General features: G+C 42.9%; 2 protein-coding genes across 3 annotated transcripts in view; both read right to left on the bottom strand.

Annotated features, from left to right (window-relative positions):
• LOC148891423 (ski-like protein) overlaps positions 1 to 7,474 on the bottom strand; it is a 42,359-nt gene extending 34,885 nt beyond the window's left edge. For both annotated transcript variants that reach the window (XM_089008982.1, XM_089008983.1), the window contains exons 1-2: positions 7,352 to 7,474; positions 2,440 to 3,727 (exon numbers count right to left, since the gene is read on the bottom strand). In XM_089008982.1, coding sequence (XP_088865108.1) covers positions 2,440 to 3,564 — 1,125 coding nt within the window. In that variant the 5' untranslated portion in view covers positions 3,565 to 3,727; positions 7,352 to 7,474. The remainder of the gene's footprint in view (positions 1 to 2,439; positions 3,728 to 7,351) is intronic.
• Positions 7,475 to 11,825: 4,351 nt separating this feature from the next.
• The window catches only part of prkci (protein kinase C, iota), a 30,424-nt gene continuing 21,759 nt past the window's right edge, over positions 11,826 to 20,490 (bottom strand). The window contains exons 11-18 of the mRNA XM_089008984.1: positions 20,227 to 20,313; positions 19,994 to 20,129; positions 19,772 to 19,859; positions 17,400 to 17,525; positions 16,457 to 16,536; positions 16,139 to 16,228; positions 13,501 to 13,616; positions 11,826 to 13,416 (exon numbers count right to left, since the gene is read on the bottom strand). Of these exons, the coding sequence (XP_088865110.1) occupies positions 13,329 to 13,416; positions 13,501 to 13,616; positions 16,139 to 16,228; positions 16,457 to 16,536; positions 17,400 to 17,525; positions 19,772 to 19,859; positions 19,994 to 20,129; positions 20,227 to 20,313 (811 nt within the window). The 3' untranslated portion in view covers positions 11,826 to 13,328. The remainder of the gene's footprint in view (positions 13,417 to 13,500; positions 13,617 to 16,138; positions 16,229 to 16,456; positions 16,537 to 17,399; positions 17,526 to 19,771; positions 19,860 to 19,993; positions 20,130 to 20,226; positions 20,314 to 20,490) is intronic.

Genomic DNA, 20,490 nt, shown 5'->3' with positions numbered 1-20,490 from the left:
GAAAAATATGGGAATTTGGCTATTCAATTAATATACAGGTCTAATTTGAGGACCGTGAGAATGGTTTCGAGAGAGAGACAGAGACAGAAACAGAGAAGGAGAGACAGACATAGACAGCGAGACAGAGACTGAGAGAGAGAAAGAGAGTGACGAGGCAATCCGCCAAGGGACGACAACACCTGACAACATAGCGAGACGGAAGGCTCCAGAGAGACGGCTGGAGTGTGAGACGGCGAGCTGCGCCGATGCGTCACCTCGCCTGCGGTTAACAGCACCTTGGCGACGAGGTTCACGACATTGTCTCACAGGTTCATCTGCGAGGGTTACGCTTTGCGCGATGACCTTTGTTCGTGTTTCAAGAATATCTTCTCGAAGCAGAAGAGGAAGACAAATGGGCCAGGCGGGACGGGAGACGGACGGACCAAAATAGGAAATTTTTCGAATCTGTGAATGTGCAAAAAGTGTGACATCTCTTTTCACCTCACATCTACCTGTACAGTAAACCACGCGCTGAACTAAATTGGGCAGCGGCGTCTGGTTATGAGACTGCTTTGGTATTACCCAACTTAGTATTCCATATTGTAGCTGTTTTGAAAGCGCGATATAAACCGGGACGTATTGTATTGAAATATTTACTGTAATTATGTCTTGATGACTGCATTATCGTATTCATGGAAGGCATAGGATTTGGACGATATGGTAACAGCGAGCAAAAATATTGCGAGATCAAGGTAGCAAAAGATGACAAATAATAATTAATTATTCTGAAGAAATCGTATAAGTCCGCTGAATGTGCTACATAGACAACTGAAATGAAACAACATAAACAGAAATGAAGCCAAAACAAGGAGCAACAAATTTCTCTGTCAGCTATGCTAGTTAGCCAGTTAGCTACCTCGCTAGCTAGTGTATAGTATTCATTTCAGAACATGAGTAGCGACTTCTCAACTACGTTTTGTGAACAGTCGCAACAAATTGCTTTGTCAGCTCAGCTAGTTAGCCAGTTAGCTACCTCGCGAGCTAGTCTATAGTTTTCATTTCGGAACATGAGTAGCGACTTCTCTGCTATGTTTTGTGAATAGTGTAGCAACATATTGCTCGATAAGCTGTGCCAGTTAATCAGTTAGCTACCTCACTAGCTAGTCTATAGTTTTCATTTCAGGACATAAGTGTTTTGTGAACAGAGTTGCAACCAATTTCTCTGTCAGCGATGCTAGTTAGCCAGTTAGCTACCTCTCTAGCTAGTCTATAGTTTTAATTTCAGACAATGAGTAGCGACTTCTCTGCTGTTTTGTGAACAGTATAACAACAAATGTCTGTCAGCAATGCTAGTTATCCAGTTTGCTACCTCGCTAGCTAGTCTATAGTTTACATCTCGGTACATGAATAGCTACTTCTCAGCTCTGTTTTGTGAACAAAATAGCTTTGTCAGCGATACAAGCTAGCTAGCCTATAGTTTTCATTTTGTCATTTGTAGGCAGGGTAACACTCATAGCTGATCACAAATGTTTGTTTCATGACAGCATGATATAATATGTCATATACAAATAGAGTCGCTATCATTTTGAAACACGTGCCCCCAACTTGGACAGTACACAGCCGGCAGTGGTGGTCTTTGGTTCTGGCCTTGCAGTTTATGAGGTTCATGTATTGACCTTTTGTTCAATGACATTCCCAGTGACCCCCGGGTGACCCGAAGGGGGAACAAATGATGCACTTCCCCTTCAGCTGTGGCCAGCTGGCCTAACCTCGTCTGTCTGATGAGGCCACCTGTCCCTGATCTTTCTCTCTCTCTCACCAACACATACACACAAACACAAACAAACACAAACACACAGTAGGTCAACGATGGTTTAAGAAAACACAATCGGCGTGATGTCGTGTAATCCAGTTGATCGTTCAATGACAAAGTGAATGTGTCTGAGTAAACAATCAAAATAATCTGACACAGACACAATCAAAATAAAAATAAGATGTCATAATATTGCTATTTCTTAGAAAGTGCAAAGTTGCTATTTTTTTTTCTTGGTAAACGCTGACTCTGTGTGATCAAATTTAGATTCTGTGAAAATCATTGATTCTATGATCGCCTCAAATGACTAGCTTAAGAAGATTACAACTTTTTTTCTGTTAAAAAAAACAATCAATCAAAAATTCATCAAAAATATATTGATCCTCGTAAAATCAAACAAAAAATAACCTATACCTATATGAGATTCTATAATTATTTCCTATAAAAGACTTTATCCAAAATAACCTTCATGATCCATTTTTCTCAGTCATTCAGCCTCCCCAACATGAAGAGTGCTCCCTATCATCCAGAAAGTGCGACAGAAGACGACTAGATCAAGTCAAAGACGAGCAATTTCGCAGACCACAACAATGCCAAGTCACGTTCGACGACACGCGAGCGAGGGAAAGGAAGGAAGGAGGACTCACCCGGTCGAGAGTCCGCTTGAGCTGATAGTGGAATTTGCCCTTGACCTCGTCCAGCAGCTGCTTGAGCTTGGCCTCCTCGGGCGAGCCCTGGTACTTCCTGCCCAGCTGCAGGTAGCAGGGCCACTTGGCCGAGTCGAATCCCCAGTGGCAGGTCCTCTTGTCGGGCGACTTGTGCGAATGCATGACAAACCTCTGCGGCGAGAAGAGCAGGTGGCACTCCACGCACTGGACGCAGGGCGCCTCGGGCTGGGCGTAGAACTGCGGCAGGAACAGGCCCTGGCACTTGCCCAGGCATTGGTGCTCCACCTGGAAGCCAGCCTCGCTTTCTTTTAGGGGCGGCGACAGCTTGGCGCCCAGCTCGGCGGGCGGCGCGGCGCCGGGGCGCAGCAGCGCGTTGCACAGCCGCTGCGCGTCCGTCAGCGTGATGAGGCCGCAGGACGGTGCGTTGAAGGGCAGGATGCCCAGCACCTTGAGGATGTGCAGCTGCTCGGCGTCGCAGCGCGAGCAGTACACGTAGAGCTCGTCGCACACCGTGTTGATCTGCTGCAGCGAGAAGTCGCGCAGCACCGAGTTGAGCACCTGCGGCAGGCACAGCCGCTTCTCGCCGCCCACCACGAAGCAGGAGATGGACTCGCCCTCCAGCAGCGAGTGGGTGAGCTCCGTGGAGCTGTCGCAGGGGACCAGCAGAGGGCCACCTCCCAAGACGGGCGGGGAGGGCAGCGGGGGCATGCCGGCGTGGGAAGGCTCCAGGCCGGTGCGCGCCGAGAAGGCGGCAGGGCCCCCGAGGGAGCTCTGGCTACTCAGCGTGAACTGGGCCAGCGTGTGTTTGAGCCCCGGGCTGAGGTCCAGCGCTTTCGCCGAGGCGGCGTGCAACTCGGCTTCCGTGTCGGCGGCGCGCCGGTGAAGCTGCTGCTGGTGCTGGTGCGTCTCGTCCGCGTACTCCCGCTTCACCTTGGCCGCCTTATGGAAGGACTCCAAGCTGCGGCGCTTCAGCTTCATCTCGGCCATCACTCGCTTCTTGATGGGCGCGTCCTCTAGACGCTCGCGGTAAAGGCGCTTCATGCTGCCTTTGAAGGAGCTCAGGCCTTTGAAGGGGCTCTTCAAGCTGGTCTGGGTGCTGGCCATGTCCGAGCGCTCTCTAATTCTTCTGCTATCTTCAACTTTGGATTTTTTTTTTCCCTTTTAATAACTCCTTTTAGTTTATCCCGTAGGCGTTTTTAAACAATGCTGATTCTCAAGTAGGCGGAGACAAGCATGATGGAGAATCTTTGACGTTCTGATGCGTTTCCTGGAGAATCGAAAGGGGTACATAAAAAAAAAAGTACGTTAACAGATGACAATGATAATCAACATGACTCTAAAAATGGTGAGAGTGGCTGCCTTTCCAGCAGCTCCTGTATTTTGTTTTTCTACTTCTTTCTTTCCTTTCGTCACTTTTCTGCTGTGAAATGTAAATTTCTCCACTGCGAGACGATAAAGGTAAATCCAATCCAATCCAATCCAATAATAACAACCTTTGGAGGACATGACGTCTTTCGACCGCAGTAACGATTGTCAAAATTTAGTTAGGGTAGCCTAAAGTTGACCCCACCGTTTTGTACTTTGCAATGGTTCCAAGAACTTTTTAGGGTTAGGGTCTGAATTACTGATACGCAGGCATTTTCTCTCCCAAAAAAATAAAAAAGTAAGATTTACTCCAGGAAAAAAAGTTTATTTGACTTCAAGATGGCGTCGCGAGAGTGGCTGCCTTTCCAGCAGCTCGTATGTTTTGTTTTTGACTTCTTTCTTTCCTTTCATAACTTTGCTGCTGTGAAATATAAATTTGACCACTGCGAGGCTAATAAAGGTAATTCCAATCCAAACCCAATCCCCAAAAAATCATTACTTGAACAACTTGTTGAGAATGTATACCCCACCCCAAAAAAAACTATAATCACTTAAAAAAAATCAATAAATCATTAAAATGATCCAAAAGCCCAAAATAACTCCACAAAGCCTTTCAATGCTTTACGGCTACTGTCACATTCGTGGGGATTGATGAGGTCAATGGCTGTTTGCATGCACCACTGAGCCAAATGGCCATTAACACAGTTCACACAAACATCTCTTGCACCACTTGCAATTGAACCCAGGGTGGGATGTTTGTGTGTGGTGGTGAGTGGTGGCGAAGGGGGGGATGCAATTTGCATCGGATATTTCACTTTTTGTGAAAAATCCCGACAAGCGAATCCATTGGACCAGATACGACTGCCGCCGCTACCATTATGCTACGAAAATTTGCAAATTGCAAGTGAAAATGCTTCTCCGTGAAATGTAAAGGGGGGTGAAAAAAAACCATACCGTGCTCTATACCCCACGCTGGCTCCATCAAAAGCATGAATAACACTCCATGAAAGTCTTAACAGAACCTCTCCAGCTCCAACCCCCACCACTCCCTCACAGCTTGACATACAACAGCCTGTTTTAAAGCAGGATTTGCCATGTGGAAGACGGTAAACAGCGCTTGCATTATCTTTGTGCGTCACATTATCTTGACTACACAATGCAACTTTCAGCAGAATTATACAAGGGATGGTGGTTATCAGACTTTTTAGTTAAGTTGTACCTATATTGTATGTTTGAAAGTACACCTTTCCTGAAGATTCAATTGAAATTAATTGGACTTCAACGTTAAACACAAATGGAGAGTAATGTTACCGTGTTTTTTTCCACTGAATATCATTAATGGTTTTTATAAACATTAGACATCGTAAGAACACAAATTCAAATTGTTTTTTTGCTGTGGACAAATTCAATGTGTCCACAGCAAAAATATTGTACAACAAAGAACATACTTGATTATTGCTCGAAATATGTTGGAACTTGTTAAAAGTATTAATGTTCACATGTGAAATTTTGTTAATAAATTTGCGCAATGAAATATTATACACGCATGTTTTTTTTTTCCTAGTAAGGAAAAATTGAGCCGTTAGTAAGGTCACAGTGTCTCGCAGTTTGACAGGTATGATGTTTTATATCCATTTTATTTTCGATTATTTTATTTGAGTGATTCTTTTGCATACCACTAGAGGGAGCACTGCTCAGTGATTCGGTGTCTTACTTGGATGCATCAAATAAGTTTAAATGGTGGACAACCAAAGTATAACATTGTATTTTTGAGATATTAAGAGCCTATTTTTTTCCAGAAAAAAAGAGTCATACTTTAGAATATTGAGACTATTGAATATTGAGAATATAGTGCTCTTTTTTTGTTTCCTAGTCTAACTCAGATCTTACGTCTAATATCTCCAGTAGACTCTGACGTAGACGCTCCACAATGTTGTATCCAAGCAGCACGGTATTTTTTTAACCGAATGCTGCTTTCGGTTTTGTCACAATAATGTTGTCTATGACAAGTAGTCAGACAGAAAATTGTGGCATGACCACATTTCCAGTCAGGTGACTTATTAGCTTGATTCAGTCTGCCTCGGATCTTATGTGTAGTATTTCAGTCGACTGATGCTGGCTGATACAAGGTCACTTATTCCTGTGTGCATCCGTGTTATTTTTCCTTTTTTACACGACTAATTGAAAAACAAGGTTCATATTTGACAATATTTATTTTAACATTTGTATTATTTCATTTCAATGACATAGATGAATGGAATGTGTCATTTAAAATCAGATTAAATTTTTTAGTTCCCCGTTGATGCATTTTCAATATATCGAAATGGAAAAAGGGGGCTTCTCCTGGCCAGTGCTGGCAGACCAATGGGTATATGCGTGCCTTGGCACATTTTTCACGGAGCATTCCCCTCGACTGGCGCACTGCTTCTGCGCAAAAAAGCCCGACCTTGATTCCGTAGCCTGGTTGATGTTTGCGGGCGTTTTTAATATAATAAAGCACTGCGAACACATGTCAACATGAGCTTCTCGGCGGGGTAATGAGTTTTGCTCCACGGGAGAGGCGGTAGGTGGCGGTGAGCGGCGAGTATCCCGTAAACAAATGCGTTTTGGGGATCATCCAATAGGGACCAACCCAAGTCCGAGGTACCGCTTAGCTGCTGCAAGGACGCCGCATAAAAAAAGCTTCTTCACTAGTCTTCAGCCCCCCCCTCTCCCCGCCCCTTCTCCCGATTCGACTGCGCTGGTATGCAGACAGCGCCGATAATGACATTCACTGTCTGCACTGCCCAGTCTCGACTGGGGAAAGCCGTCGCGGCCACCACCAATACCACCATCGCCACCACGACTACTATAAGCCAACGCGGTCCGGGCTTCCCTCTGAGCGGGGTGCCCCTACAAGTGTGTCACTGCGGGTCGACTTCGCGACACGTTCAACGACAAAATAGTAATACATATATAATAATAATAATAATAATAATAATAATAATAATAATAATAATAATAATAATCCACATTTGAATTCATGTCAGGCTTGCCTTAAAACACACGAGGGGCGGTTGATAAAATTCACTAAAAAAGAGAAAGGGGATAAAAAAACGAAACGAGAGGCTAATTTAAGCGGTGAAAATGCTAGTTAGCTAGCCATATACAACACTCAGCTCAGCCCCAAAACACAGCAAAAGTGGGTTATAACAAGACAGCTTACGCGGTAGTTAGGGCGTCGGAGAGGAGGCGGAAGGTGGGGGACTCAAGAAGCCCACCACTATCTCGCCAATTCGGCCGACGACGAATACAGTACGACAATGAATACCGCGGTGTGTTGTCCGAAGGTCCAACGGAGAACGACCGATTCGCTCACTTTCCCCCAGAGCGAGAGCGACACAGCGGGCAACGCCGAGCTAGCTTCACCCCACCGACACTTGCCCTTTCGTAGTCAAAGAAATCACTGGAACATTCACTTTTAAAATTGTAATGTTTGACAAAAGGGCTAGTAAGAATGTATTAAAAAATGGAAAGAAGCACTTGCCTCCGTCTGCTTGGACCTCACTCGCCGGGGGTCTTCTCCGTACTGGAAAAGCCTCGCGGCGGCGGCGGAGCGTCAAGAAGAGGCTACACCACCACCACTACAGCCCTGTGACGTCACGGCACATCGAGGACGAGAGGCGGAGACGTCATCACGTCTACAGGAAACGATGCGGGGGTGTCTCTCTCTCTCTCCCTCCCTCCCTCCCTCCTTCCCTCTCTCGCGCACTCCGTCTGTGTCTGTCTGCCATTTCCTCCTGACTGCATTTAGGAGACACATTTAATAGCGGCGGGATTATTTAAAGGGGAAACGTTGTTATCGACTCGGTTTTCAGCTGTCAATCAAGTTTTTTTTCCGATTTCAAAATGTGACATGTACGGCTTTTACGGAGCTTTCAAAACCTTGAGGTTGATGGTTCGATCCCCAGCCATTGCGATCATGTCAAAATGCCTTTGAACAAGAAACCAAACCCCTAGTTTAGTTGCTTCTGATGCTATAGTGGAAAGCATTGAATACGCAAGGTAGACAAACACTATAGAAGTGATGGATCATTTACCATTAAGTTAGGTAAATAACAGTTATTCAATTCGTTAGCCAAGCATGTTTGAAGAAAATGCCTTTAACGGGTCAGTAGCAAGAGCATCACTAGTGATTAATGACCTCACAGATAAATCACAAGAGAAATCGTCTCAATGTATTTGTTCAGGAGTTTAACAGATAAGTTGTTTTAAACGGAGCATTGCTTTCTTAGCCGTTGAGTCCACTTGTTCAATGACAATCATCATCATAATAAAAAGCACTTCAGTCTGTCCTCAATTTAGTTGGAAATTTGGTCTACCTGTCTAAGGCATCTCTACAAAAAAATGTCATGCCTGAAGACATTGATAGACTGCCATTTTGGTTTGAAGCGGCCATTTTAAGCATCATTTTGGTTACAATTCGCATTTATCATCACTGTTATGTATCACATTTTCTTACAGCTGCTGACGGTGTGAAAATGTGACATAAAGATACATTGTAGTTTATTTGGTAGCTCTCCCTGGAAAGTTTTCTGGAAACGCACTCCTGAAAGTCAATTTTATTTAATAACATGAGATTAGTATGTCTATCATGAGCACACCCACAAAAAGTTTCATGTGACCACATAGGCTACAGTCTATCGTTTGAGTTATGACTGATGGCACACAGAGAGAACGCACTCTCGCAAACAACCCCGTGGGCTGTTTTGCTGCAGCTGCTGTGATGCGACAGCAAGGTCAGCAGTTGTATTATGAGAGATGTGAGTAAAGCCCCCCCCCGCCCCCCCCCCCCACACACAACAAGAGGCGTTGTGGGGGGGGGGGGTGCATTGATTTCGCTGTAATAACACAGCTACAAGTGGTGCGCAGGGATTCCATTCATCTGTTATGTGCGCTAATGTGACGGTTCATTAGAAAGCAAAATGAGTGAGGCACAGAAGCCCCTTCCTCTATCTGCTGCTCTGTCTTAACCGTTATCGGACTGGGTAACGATAAGTGGAAACCCCCGGGAGGCAGGCATAACGGCGGTTTTGGTTAATGGTGTAGTTTATGAAAATATGGCAGGGTTCGTTCGGGGTCGATAAATGTAGTTTGTGGTGATGATGCTTGATGACAACATGCCGGATGCAGGACCCAGCGGGGATGGTCTGGAGGTGATTTTGGTTTCTTCGTGACCGGCGATGGCAAATATACAAACAGCTTAGGGAAAACAATGCTCAACCACTGTGGGAGGAATGCACTTCATTAAATAGGGTTAGGCGGAGAGTGATTTTACTCGGAAGAGAATGTGATAAACAAACAGTATTTCCAATTCCAATTGTTAGACAGACAACTGTAAATCCTAAATTTGTATATACATTTAAAGCACAGGATTAGCGTATTTTCTGGTGTATACGGTGCACCAGACTATAATGCGCACCACCAATGAATGGTTTATTGGCAAACTTTTTACGTATATAAGGCACACCTTCAATGAATTAAAAACGTTTTACAAATATAATAACTAAATATACATGTTTTCCAAATATAAGCCACACCACATTATAAGGCGCTACGGTAGAAGCTGGGGTTACGCACGACTTCTTCTACAGGGGAAAATGGAGTCGTCTGCTGACAGTTGACCTATTGTGGCTCAATATGACTTCACATATAAGGCGGACCTGCGTATAAGGCACAGGGTCATCTTTGGAAGAAAATCAACGCTTTTGGGTGCGTCTTATACACTGGAAAATACGGTAGTATCATTCCAAATGACTAGAGTCACTAGACCAGGGGTGTCCAAAGTCGGTCCTCAAGGGCCGTCATCATTTGAATCAGGTGTGTTGCTCCTGGGAGAGCTGGAAAACAGGCAGGACGGCGGCCCTCGAGGACCGACTTTGGACACCCCTGCACTAGACCATTGCGACTGGTTTTTGGGAGAGAAGAAAAACAAAAAAATTCAGTTTTTAAACATGAAATTTGGTTGACATATATTGCTGTACAGTGAACCCTCGTTTATCGCGGGAGATACGTTCCAAAAATCCAGCGTGTAGGTGAAATCCGCGAAGTTCAATGTAGTCAGCTTTTTTTTTTTACACAATGCAAAACTGTACATACTTCAGAATGAAACAAAAAATAAAACCTCTTTTTTAATAGTTTAAAGAACGGTGTTGTAAAACAATATTTGGCTGCTGCGCCTATTCGTCCTGACTCCGCTGCGCTGTAGCGTCTTTTTCTACTGAAGGAGTCTTTCTCAGAGAGAAGAACATTATCAGTAGTTGTTGGCACTCTTTTTTTTTTTTTTTTTTTTTAGCAAGACGATTTTTATAAATCGACATGGCCCGATTTGTAGTAGCAGAATGCTCCATGAGCTGTCAAAGCCAGTGTGTTTGATTTTATTCAGCTTTGTTTGCAGTGTTTTGGTTCTTCTTACTTTGTTTTTTTGCACATTTGCATACCATTAATAAAAAAAAGTTTTTCCCATAAAAAAAAAAAAATCCACGATGCACTGAAGCCGTGATAAGTGAACCGCGAAGTAGCGAGGGATCACCGTATCCCGAAAACAGCTACAATGAAGTCCTGAGAACACACACCTGAAAAAAATACATAAGCCCATTGTACAAGATCACAGTATGTCACTACCAAGTAAAACATTTTCAGTTGTAGTGTATGTGTTTGTGTGTGTTTTACAAAAGGGACGGCGTTGACCATGGGATTTCCACAACCTAATTAGTCCCTTCGGGGTTGGGTTAAAGGGATAAAACACCCGACAAGATAAAAGCAATTAAAAAGGAGGAGGATGCTTTTTTATCTGCTATTAATGATACAAGGTGAATACCTCAGCTGTATGTCTTCCGTGGGGTGAAGAGCAGTCACATCGCCTGGGGGGAGGGGGTGCAATTTATGCAAAAGCAGGCATGGGAACAATGTCAAACGAACCATTGTGTGTATTAGCAATTATGCAAAGACATTTGTTCTAGATGGAGTCTTTTTTTTTCACTGACAAATGTGATTCATCTGGGACAGTGTGTGAAACTAAACCTCAGTTGTTTCAGCTTACTGCGGCTCACAAATCAATCTGCTTCATTATGTGCAGCACATCATCATTTCCGTGACCCTTCAGTTCTTGTGGGGTCTTAGGTCAGAAAAGGGATGAGAGAGGTGGTCAGGAGTGAATGACTCTCAAGAGATGTCAAAAGAGGAGGTTGGAGAGCTGTTCTGAAAAGATGGAACTATGGACACTGGGAACAGTGGAGGAAAGAAAACAAATTTGCTTTGAATACAAGCACATTCTAACGAACTAAAACACATTTTATCCAAGAGAGGACTAAGAGCAGAGAGAAAAATGGGAGCGTTGCAGCTGAACGGAAACTATGGAGTCACATTAGCAGGTGAGCACGAGTCACGCTGCATGATAATCACTGCATGATACCCCCTCCATAGGGGGCAGTTAATTCCACAAGAGAAAAAAAATATCCAAGAGGAGCTTAAGGGCCACAAAACTGCGAATGTCGCTCATGTTCATAAGTCAGAACAAGGTGATGTATTTCCCATGTTATCCAAAATGAGAAAGGGGCAACAAGAAATGCAGTTTTGCGGCAACGTAGAGATTGTGGCGTATATCATTAGCAGTGTTGGTTAATGTGAGCACAGTTGGTTAGCATCTATAAATTCTTCAATTCCTTATTCCATGAGATTAAGGGGAATAGGAGTTCTGCATTAAATTGGATACTGTGGCATCTACAATGCGGTGTGAATTGGTTAGAACCAAATGATGGTCTCCCGTGTAAATTTCTCAATTTGGTGCTAGGAAACTCATCTCAAAGTTGACGAAGGGCAGTGAGAAAATGGGAACGCAGCAGCAAAGTGGAGACTGTGGTGCGTAAGAATGCAGTTTACATGGTAGGCCGACTTTAGCACGTTTGTTTTTGACAATGTGTGTCCGACATTGTTAGAAAAAAAGTTATAAAAATGACAAACATTTTTTTTTACCACAAAGAGAAATAAAATGTTTATTTTACTGTATGTTTTGCTTTAGCACAATAATAATAAAAATGTCAGCAGGTGCCTTTCAAAATACACCCAATAACATTTCATACTGAATTGGGTGATTACAAATAATAAAAAAGTAACAATGTGTTTCTCAGAGGTTTGCAATCTGTCTCTTAGTGTTTTAAGTTAGTGGAATCATTCAGAAAATAATCTACAGATAATGTGTGTTTTGTTTATACAGTAAAGTCTCGTTATATCGATATCGGATATATCGATAGTCCCGGTTATATCGATACTATTTCTATGCACGCACAGAGAAAATTACATGCAAACAGGGTCGGATATATCGATAGTCCCGGTTATATCGATATTTTTTCGGACTCCCTTGAATATCGATATAACGAGACTTTACTGTATTTTTTGAAGAAAACAACAGTTTTGAAGCCACAGTCAGCTATGCTTCAACCTGTTGAATTTTTAGGTACAGTGGCAAAATAAATGCAGGAAAAAATATTCATGATGAGATATTTGCATATTTCCAAAAGGAATGATATTACATGAAGTGATAATTAAGTTTAAAAAAAAAGCATCTTGGGAGAAACTATTGAGAACCGAGGCAAAGTAAACATTGACGTAGGCAACATTGAGCCTGTCTATGTGCCCTAGGTCAGAGCTGCTGTTTTGGTTAGCAACAGCTTTATAGTCATGGACATTACAGGTGCTATGTTTTTTTTCTCTTTTGTGACAGATGATCCATAACACTGTGGGAAAATTCGCTACTTCTCTGAAAGATCGTTTTTGGTGGTAGGTGCTATTTTGGTTTGGAAAAGTGGAAAAGTTAGCAGGAGTTAATTTGGTGGCAGACGTATGTAGAAGGCCATTGGTTAAAAAGACACGGCCATATTTAGATAGATACAAACCTGCCTTTTTTTTTGGGGGGGGGGTCCTGTGTGAATATTTAAGTCTGACAAATGCGCGATATTTGTTCACAGTATATTAGCCGACTCAAATCCAGTTGTGATCCTGAAGTCGCACACGCACAACACACATAAGCGTTTGTAATTAAATTAAAAAAATAGAGCTATTCATATTTTGTGTTTTGCGAAGGAGGAATGATGTCAACGATGAGAATTCTTTTTTAAATGGCTAACGTTAATCAACAGCAGTTTCATATATACAAATAAAACGAGTCTGTGTACGGTAAGTAACCTTGGAAGAATTTGTTAAAGAGGCCCCCCAATGACACGAAGGTATCAGTGCAGTTTGATATTCATATATTTGTGTATTTATATAGAGAGCATTTAAAAAATAATTCATAAAAAGAAGACTTAAGGGCGAGTGGTTAGAACTGGCAGAGTGCGAAACTGCTTTTGGCAACATTGAAAACTATGAATGATGACATCGCCGGGTTGTCTCGTAACCACGCTGCATGAAGACACTGAGATGGCACGTGTGTGTGTGTGTGTCAGTGTGTGCATGCGCGTCTCCATTCACACGCACTCCTCAGCCGACATGAGCAGCGGGTTGATGTACTCAAAGCCCTCGAACTCGGACTGATCGATCTTCTTCACCACGTCGCTGCACACAACAACAAAGGGATGATCCATGGATTCATTGATCGATTCACAAAGGCATTTAATTCGACCGATTGGCGAATCGTACTCGTCGTCAGGCGTCAGCTGGATGGGCTCATTGGTGAACTGGGCGTCAAAGTTGTCCAGGCCGAATTCGCCTGAGATGTTGGGCTTGAAGGGAGGGACCACCTGCTTTTGCTCCAGCTGTAATCACAATCACATACTCTTCACTCAAAATATCCATCCATTTTTCCAGACCGCTTTGTCCTCATTAGGGTCGCGGAGGGTTCTGGTGCCTATCCCAGCCATCTTTGGGCACGAGGCAAGGGACACCCTGACCTGGTTGCCAGCCAATGTAAAGCAAAACATCTTTCCCCAAATAAAATGCCAATTCAGTGCATCTCCCCACCCCCCCAAAAAATGGTATAACCATGATATGTTACTGCCACATCGACGAAATTTGTAATTTTTTATGGGAATCCAATGCATATGTGGAACTGTCGCGGCTTGGACTTGAAGCGGATTTACGTGGGAGAGCAGATGTGAAATAATCACTTTTCGTCAATGGATGCTACAGCTTCATATTTGCTTTCAAAATTGAGCTTGTAGCAGATGTGTAGATTACACCATGACGTCCCTGATCCACTGATGAAAAGGACACTTTGATCCTCTCCTCTTTCATCTAGAACTGCTTCATACAACAAAGAGGGTGGTGACACAGAGATTTAACGATTACACATTGATGTAAAAATAAAACTGAACCTGCATCTAAATACACAACATTAATGGGAATGTCTCCTTTCCTGCTGTTGATTCATTTTCTATTCACTGGTTCTATGAATGACTTGAAAGAACACAAGTTTCATTTCACCGCCGTGCTGACACAACACAGGAATGTCACTCCCTATGAAATATTAGACTTTTCGTCATTATTATGACTAGGGAACAGAAAGCTAGTACAGCAAAACAACACCTGGAACATTTTTAGCCATCGCTCGACTCATTCTGAGATTCCAGTCAGTAAACGTCCCTGGCAAAAGTTTTGGAGCGAGGAGCAAACTGGCTGGTGAGTGACAAGACCTAAGTGATGTTTATTTGTGTCATGACCTCCGTGCCTTGCCATTTAAATGGCGTGGTTGAATAGCGGGGGCAACTGTCAAAACAGGTTATCCTGAAAGTTTCAGAAATCAGAAGTTTGACCATAATCTACATTAGTTAAGTGTGACTTAGTGGCAGAGACTATTTCCTACAAGTTCCTTTTCACGTCTCATTGTCACCGCCTCTCTGCTGGTCACTATGTTACTACTGATCTTCTGTACTTCTCATTTTTTTTCCTCTTGTCTTCCTGCCACAATGTTTCTATGCAGGGCGGTCCAAGTATCCACTCTTCCTTACCACGATCAATACATGGATTGCTTTGGAACTACATGTCAGCCGGTACGGCTTTGCTTCCTTTTGATGCTCATCGGGGTGATAAATTGCACAGTTGTCATTGATACATTTGAAAAAGATGTTTTTTTAATAGTGACTTCAAGCCTATATCGGCGTTGCGGGCGGTGAGTCGTTTTGAACTGGTCACAGTCAAAGGCGCACTTCACTCGCCAAACTTTAGTAATCTTGAAGTCTTCCACTGTTGATATTTTATATATAACACACTCCATTTTCTGAACTTGACCATTTGAAAAGAACGTTTACGTGGAAGAATAGCTTACAAGTGCATTTTTTGACTCCCATGGGACCTGGCTGTTGGAGAAATTAATGGCCAAATGTCATTTTTGAAAATGATTATGATAATTAATGAATATGCATGCAGCTGCCCAGTAGTCGAGTGCTTAGCACGCCGACTTCACAGTGCAAAGGTCCTGAGTTCAAATCCCGCTGCGGCTTCCCTCTGGGGCGTTTACATGTTCTCCCCGGGCCCGCGAGGTTTTTCTCCGGGTCCTCCGGTTCCCTCCCACATCCCAAAAACAAGCACGGCAGGCTGATTGAACACTCACAATTGTCCTTAGCTGTGAGAGTGTGAGCCAATGGTTGTTAGTCTATGTGTGCCCTGCGATTAGGTGGCAACCAATTCGGGGTTCCCCCCTGCCTAGTGCCCGGAGACGGCTGGGATAGGCTCCAGCACCCCATGCGACCTTTGTGAGGATAAAGCAGTGAGGAAGATGAATGAATATCCATGCCGGGTTAGTAGTTAGCAAAACCATTTGGACTAACGGCTCGATCTACTAATAACATGTTAAATAAAAGGCTCCATTCTGAAACCTACAAAGAAGTGGGCAAAGACTATCTATTAAAAAAATCATAATAATAAAAAAGGGGGCTAATGACACAGTAACTTGCCCTGCAAATAAGCATAATTCCACCGATAAGCTCTAATAAGTATGAGGAGTTGATTATGAGCCATGTGGCAACCTTTTTGTGTAGTCACACTTGAAAATGCAGTCAGGTGTGTGCGCAGCTTACAACCAGTCAATACTATTGAAATCCGCAACGAGAAAGCTAGCATAGTAGGAATTAAAAGGATTACTGGCGTCTTTTCTCTTCACCTTGTAACTTATAAATTCTATTTTGTTTTTCTTAATTGAGATGACTGCGTTTTCATTCGTACGCAATGTTGTATTTTCTTTATTGTATAATATCATGAAAAGAATGGGTAAAACCTGTGCCACGTTCATGTGCAAACATCCTCCTGAGTAAAGCGTAAAAAAAGAAAAAAAAAGACTCACAAGGTCCCAATCGACGTTTCTGAAGAATGGGTGGCCCATGATGTCAGCAAAGCCTGTCTGAGGGTGGCAGCCTAGACGCTCCTTGGGATCCTGCAAATAGATGGGGGCGGGAAGGTGAGAGACAGGTAAAAGTGTGAGAGTACAAGAACAAAAAAAAAAGGCGAACAGACAGAAAGGTGAGAAGCTGCAAATATATGTGTTAAGATAAAAACAAATTTGGAACTGGATGAGAAGTGGCAAAGTGAGTGGGGAAGAAAAGGTGCTATGTGAGACAAAGGTCATACGATCCTTTTCAGTGTTCATCCAAGCTCTGCCTACCTTGTTGAGGAATCCCTTAAGGACGCTGGCAGCTTTGACAGACAATGAGCGGGGAATTCGTATCTGTTTTTCCAATATGACTGCAAAGGACACAAAAAGAGCGATGAGGTGAGATGTGTCCACAAGATTACATATTGTATTGTTCCAAGGTGACTTAATGTGACATGGAATCTCATTAAAACATACCCCAAAGATGAAATATATACTATATTTTCCAGTGTATTAGGCGCACCCAAAAGCCGTGAATTTCTTCAAAAGATGACCCTGCGCCTTATACACAGATCCGCCTTATATGTGAAGTAATATTGAGCGACAACAGGTCTCGCAACTACTGTCAGCAGCCACTGACTCCATTTCCCCCCGGAGAAGAAGTCGTGCGTCACCCCTGCCTCTGCTGTAGCGCCTTATAATGTGGTGTACCTTATATTTGGAAAACTTTTCTATTTTTTAGCTTATATTTGGAAAACTTGTTTCATTCATTGAAGGTGTGCCTTATAATCTGGTGCACCTTCTATATGGAAAAAGTTTGAAAATACAACAGTCATTGGGTGTGCGCCTTATACTCCGGAAAATACGGTTCACACATACACAAAAAAGTTGGTGCCCTTGTCAGTGGGTACAGAAACAATTTGAATGCGACAACCATAAATTTAATAGTAATAAATCAATCACAATGTTACCTAGCGTTTTAATTGTTTCAAAAAATATTTTTAATTATGAATTAGAAAGAAAAAATGACAATAATTAGACCATCAGAACATTTCCAATCAAGGTGTTTGCATGTATTTTGTCCAGTTATGATCCTGTATGAAAGGTTTGATATTGCAACACGCCAGACCTCATTCCCGAAATGAAATTAACCGATAGACCAGAGCGCTTGTTCATCAGCAGGTTCTCGAGTAGCAGATGGCGGGCATGAACGTGTGAACAAGATTTCCGTTACCTTGGAAGAGGTAGTCTTCTGTGTTCTGGTCGGGATTGTCGGAGCTTCCCACGATGTCGAAGGGCGATCGACCTGCCATCATCTCAAACATCAACACGCCCAGCGCCCACCAGTCCACGCTGAAGCCTACACACAAATTAGGAGAGGCGCTTTAGATCAGACTTGTGACACTGCTTTACTTTTAATCCTTCCCATACTTCATCTCACTGTTACTATGGAAACCTGTCCAATGTGGAAAAGATCAGTAAATGTGTTCTCACTGACTAAACCTACAAGTACTAATGTATGAAAATGTCTTATTTGAGCCTTGCAGAAAGCTTGGATCAAATCAGGGATTCCCAAACTGTGATGGGTGCACTCCTGTGAATCAGTCGTACACGGGATCACACACACACACACACACACACACACACACACACACACACACACACAAACGCTCAAAACCCTTCCAAATAGCGGTTTTTTTAGGGGGGGGGGGGTATAAATCTGTGTGCATTTAAACACACACATGCATACACATACGCAAAATGCCTTGTTTAAAATATATTATGGGGATGGAGAGGCAAATTAAAGTTTCTTTTCTATTATAAGTGGTGGAGTAAAACTGATTGGGCGAGTGTAAATATTGCCCACGCGCACAAAGCAATATGATGGAGCAATATGGACACATTGATACCACGATATTGATTTGACTTTCCGACCTCGATGCTGCGATTTTGACCTCCAATGATGCAACTAACACAGAAAAGTGTTTGTGTGTGTGTGTGTTCGCAGATGGGGCGGATTAAAATTACTCATGTAATTGGTGCTCCCTGAAGGAACTTAATATCTTCAAATAAAAAAGGTTTATTAGTAGAACTCCCCTTGCATCTAATTAACCACCCGAGTATAATTAATTTTAAAAAGTTAATTTTAATAGTCCCTCAAAGCAAGCATCTGGCACGAATGTCATAACAGCGTTGCCTTGAGATACGATTAACCCGATGAAGAACTTTTTTTCTGCAATCGAGCCATTAACTCTTTCACTGCCATTCCTGAATGTATTCGGTAATTGAAAATATGACTTGGAGCGCCATTCCTGAATTTGTTAGTTTTTTTTCCTTGCGGGGAGGGGGGAGGGGGGGGAGACAACGCACTGGTCAGACCTCTGGCAATGTTTTTCCCTCCGACGAGGGGGGCAGCATTCGCCTTTTGTACAGCTGCCCCCACTTGCACCTCACGCTACTCCAGACCCATATAACTTAGGAATTCACTTTTTCTTTCTGATGAAAGAAGATAGTCTAAGGTTTCTTACACTGCAATGAAAGTTTATGTAGTCATAAAACTCAATATTCTGCAGGTCCTGAAATTAGAGTGACGATGTAAAAAACCCTGGCACTGCAGTGGACACCTTTTTGCACATCGTCTGGCAGTGAATGAGTTAATCAGAGGACTTCTTTTCTCAGATTTACAGGCGCAAACTTGAGATACGAGCTTCTTATGCGTTTTCATGGCTTACTCAGATTGGCCGTGTACCTGTATTTAAGTTTAGAAACAGATTTGTTGAGTTTCCAACTTTACTAGTAATAATTTTCCTGCGATATTTTATTTTGCTGTATATCTGATCTTTTGTAGCCAAAACACCTCCACTTGACACAGGCCCCTCCCATTTTAGGCATCAAATCCTCATTTGAGGATCAAGTCAACCTGCGGTACTGCTCCCCCATCCGACATTATTTATGCTGCTCAGAACAACGCACATACGGCCAAAAGAGATCAAAAGACAGAATACGTTGTCGTGGCCTGATAGAATACATATTGTGACTTTTCAAAATTTAATTAAACCACCCCCCAAAAAAACTGCAATATTATTTAAGGTGTGATATCAAACACCCTAATGTGCAACCTTTTATTATTTAATTTTAAAAAGTTCAATCTGAAACAACGAGCAGGAACGTGATTTTAATCAAAGCAAAAAAAAAAAAAAAAAAAAAAAAAAAAAAAAAAAAAAAAAAAAAAAGAATGTGCAATGCCGACAAAATGAAGGCATTCAAGCAAGCAAGGTCCTGTTGCTATGACACCACAACTATTTGTACTGCAATGGCACTGTGGTGATGCTGAAACTGGTATTTTTAGTGTATTTTATTATTTTTTTGGTGAGGAGGGGGTATTGTGAAGCTGCCTCATTCTGCCCACGTCACAACGCAGTCAGATGTTTTAGCTTTGGGTCAATCTGTTTTTTGTTGGTTTTGTTCGTTCGCCTTGCAGGAATATATATTTTTAATACATGTAAGGTGTTCTATTTTGACAAAAAAGTGTCTTAGCTTTAAGGCAAAAAAGTAACTTTGGAAACTGAATGTGTGCAAGTGGCACCGTGTGTTTGTTGTTCCCACCGTAATCTTCCCCTCTGAGTATTTCAGGAGCGATGTAGTTCGGGGTGCCGCAAAAAGTGCTTGTCGTATCGCCGGGTCTCAAGCCCTCCTGAACAAAACAACACATCAATAAATATGACAGTGGCTCACTTTGGTTGAAGGATGTGCACGGGCAGAAACTCACACGGAAAAACGCATAGAACTTCATGGCACAAGACACACACGGAAACAAACACGTGTTACCTTGCACATGCCGTAATCGGTGAGTTTGATGTGTCCCTCAGAGTCGAGCAGCACATTGTCCAATTTGAGATCTCGGTAGATGATCCCGCGCTCGTGGAGGTAGTTGAGTGCCAGACTGATCTCTGCAGAATAGAATCTGAGGGGGGATGGCGGAGGGGACCACAACAAAAACATTCAACACCGAAAACCCACAAATTGGAGGGAGGCCATGTAACATCGGTGAGCAAGTCTACCTGGCGTGCTCTTCTGGAAGCTTCCGTTGTCTCTGCATGTGGAACATGAGGTCGCCGCCGTTCACATATTCAATAACAAAGAAGAGTCTGGGGGAAGGAAGGTTGACAAAAGTTGATTCTTCTGTTAGCGGCATCAACACAGATGTCAATCATGTACATTAATTTGACAGCATGTCAAAGCAATTGCTAAATATGACACTAACTCATTCATTTCCAGATGACAAAAATGTGTCCACACCAGTGCCAGGGTTTTTGTCATTTTCA

The sequence above is a fragment of the Hippocampus bargibanti genome, linkage group LG11, assembly GCF_051943395.1.
Source record: "Hippocampus bargibanti isolate YZ-2025 linkage group LG11, ASM5194339v1, whole genome shotgun sequence".
Classification (NCBI taxonomy): Eukaryota; Metazoa; Chordata; class Actinopteri; order Syngnathiformes; family Syngnathidae; genus Hippocampus; species Hippocampus bargibanti.
Note: the sequence above shows the minus strand (reverse complement) of the source record. Positions and strands in the feature narration are given on the sequence as shown.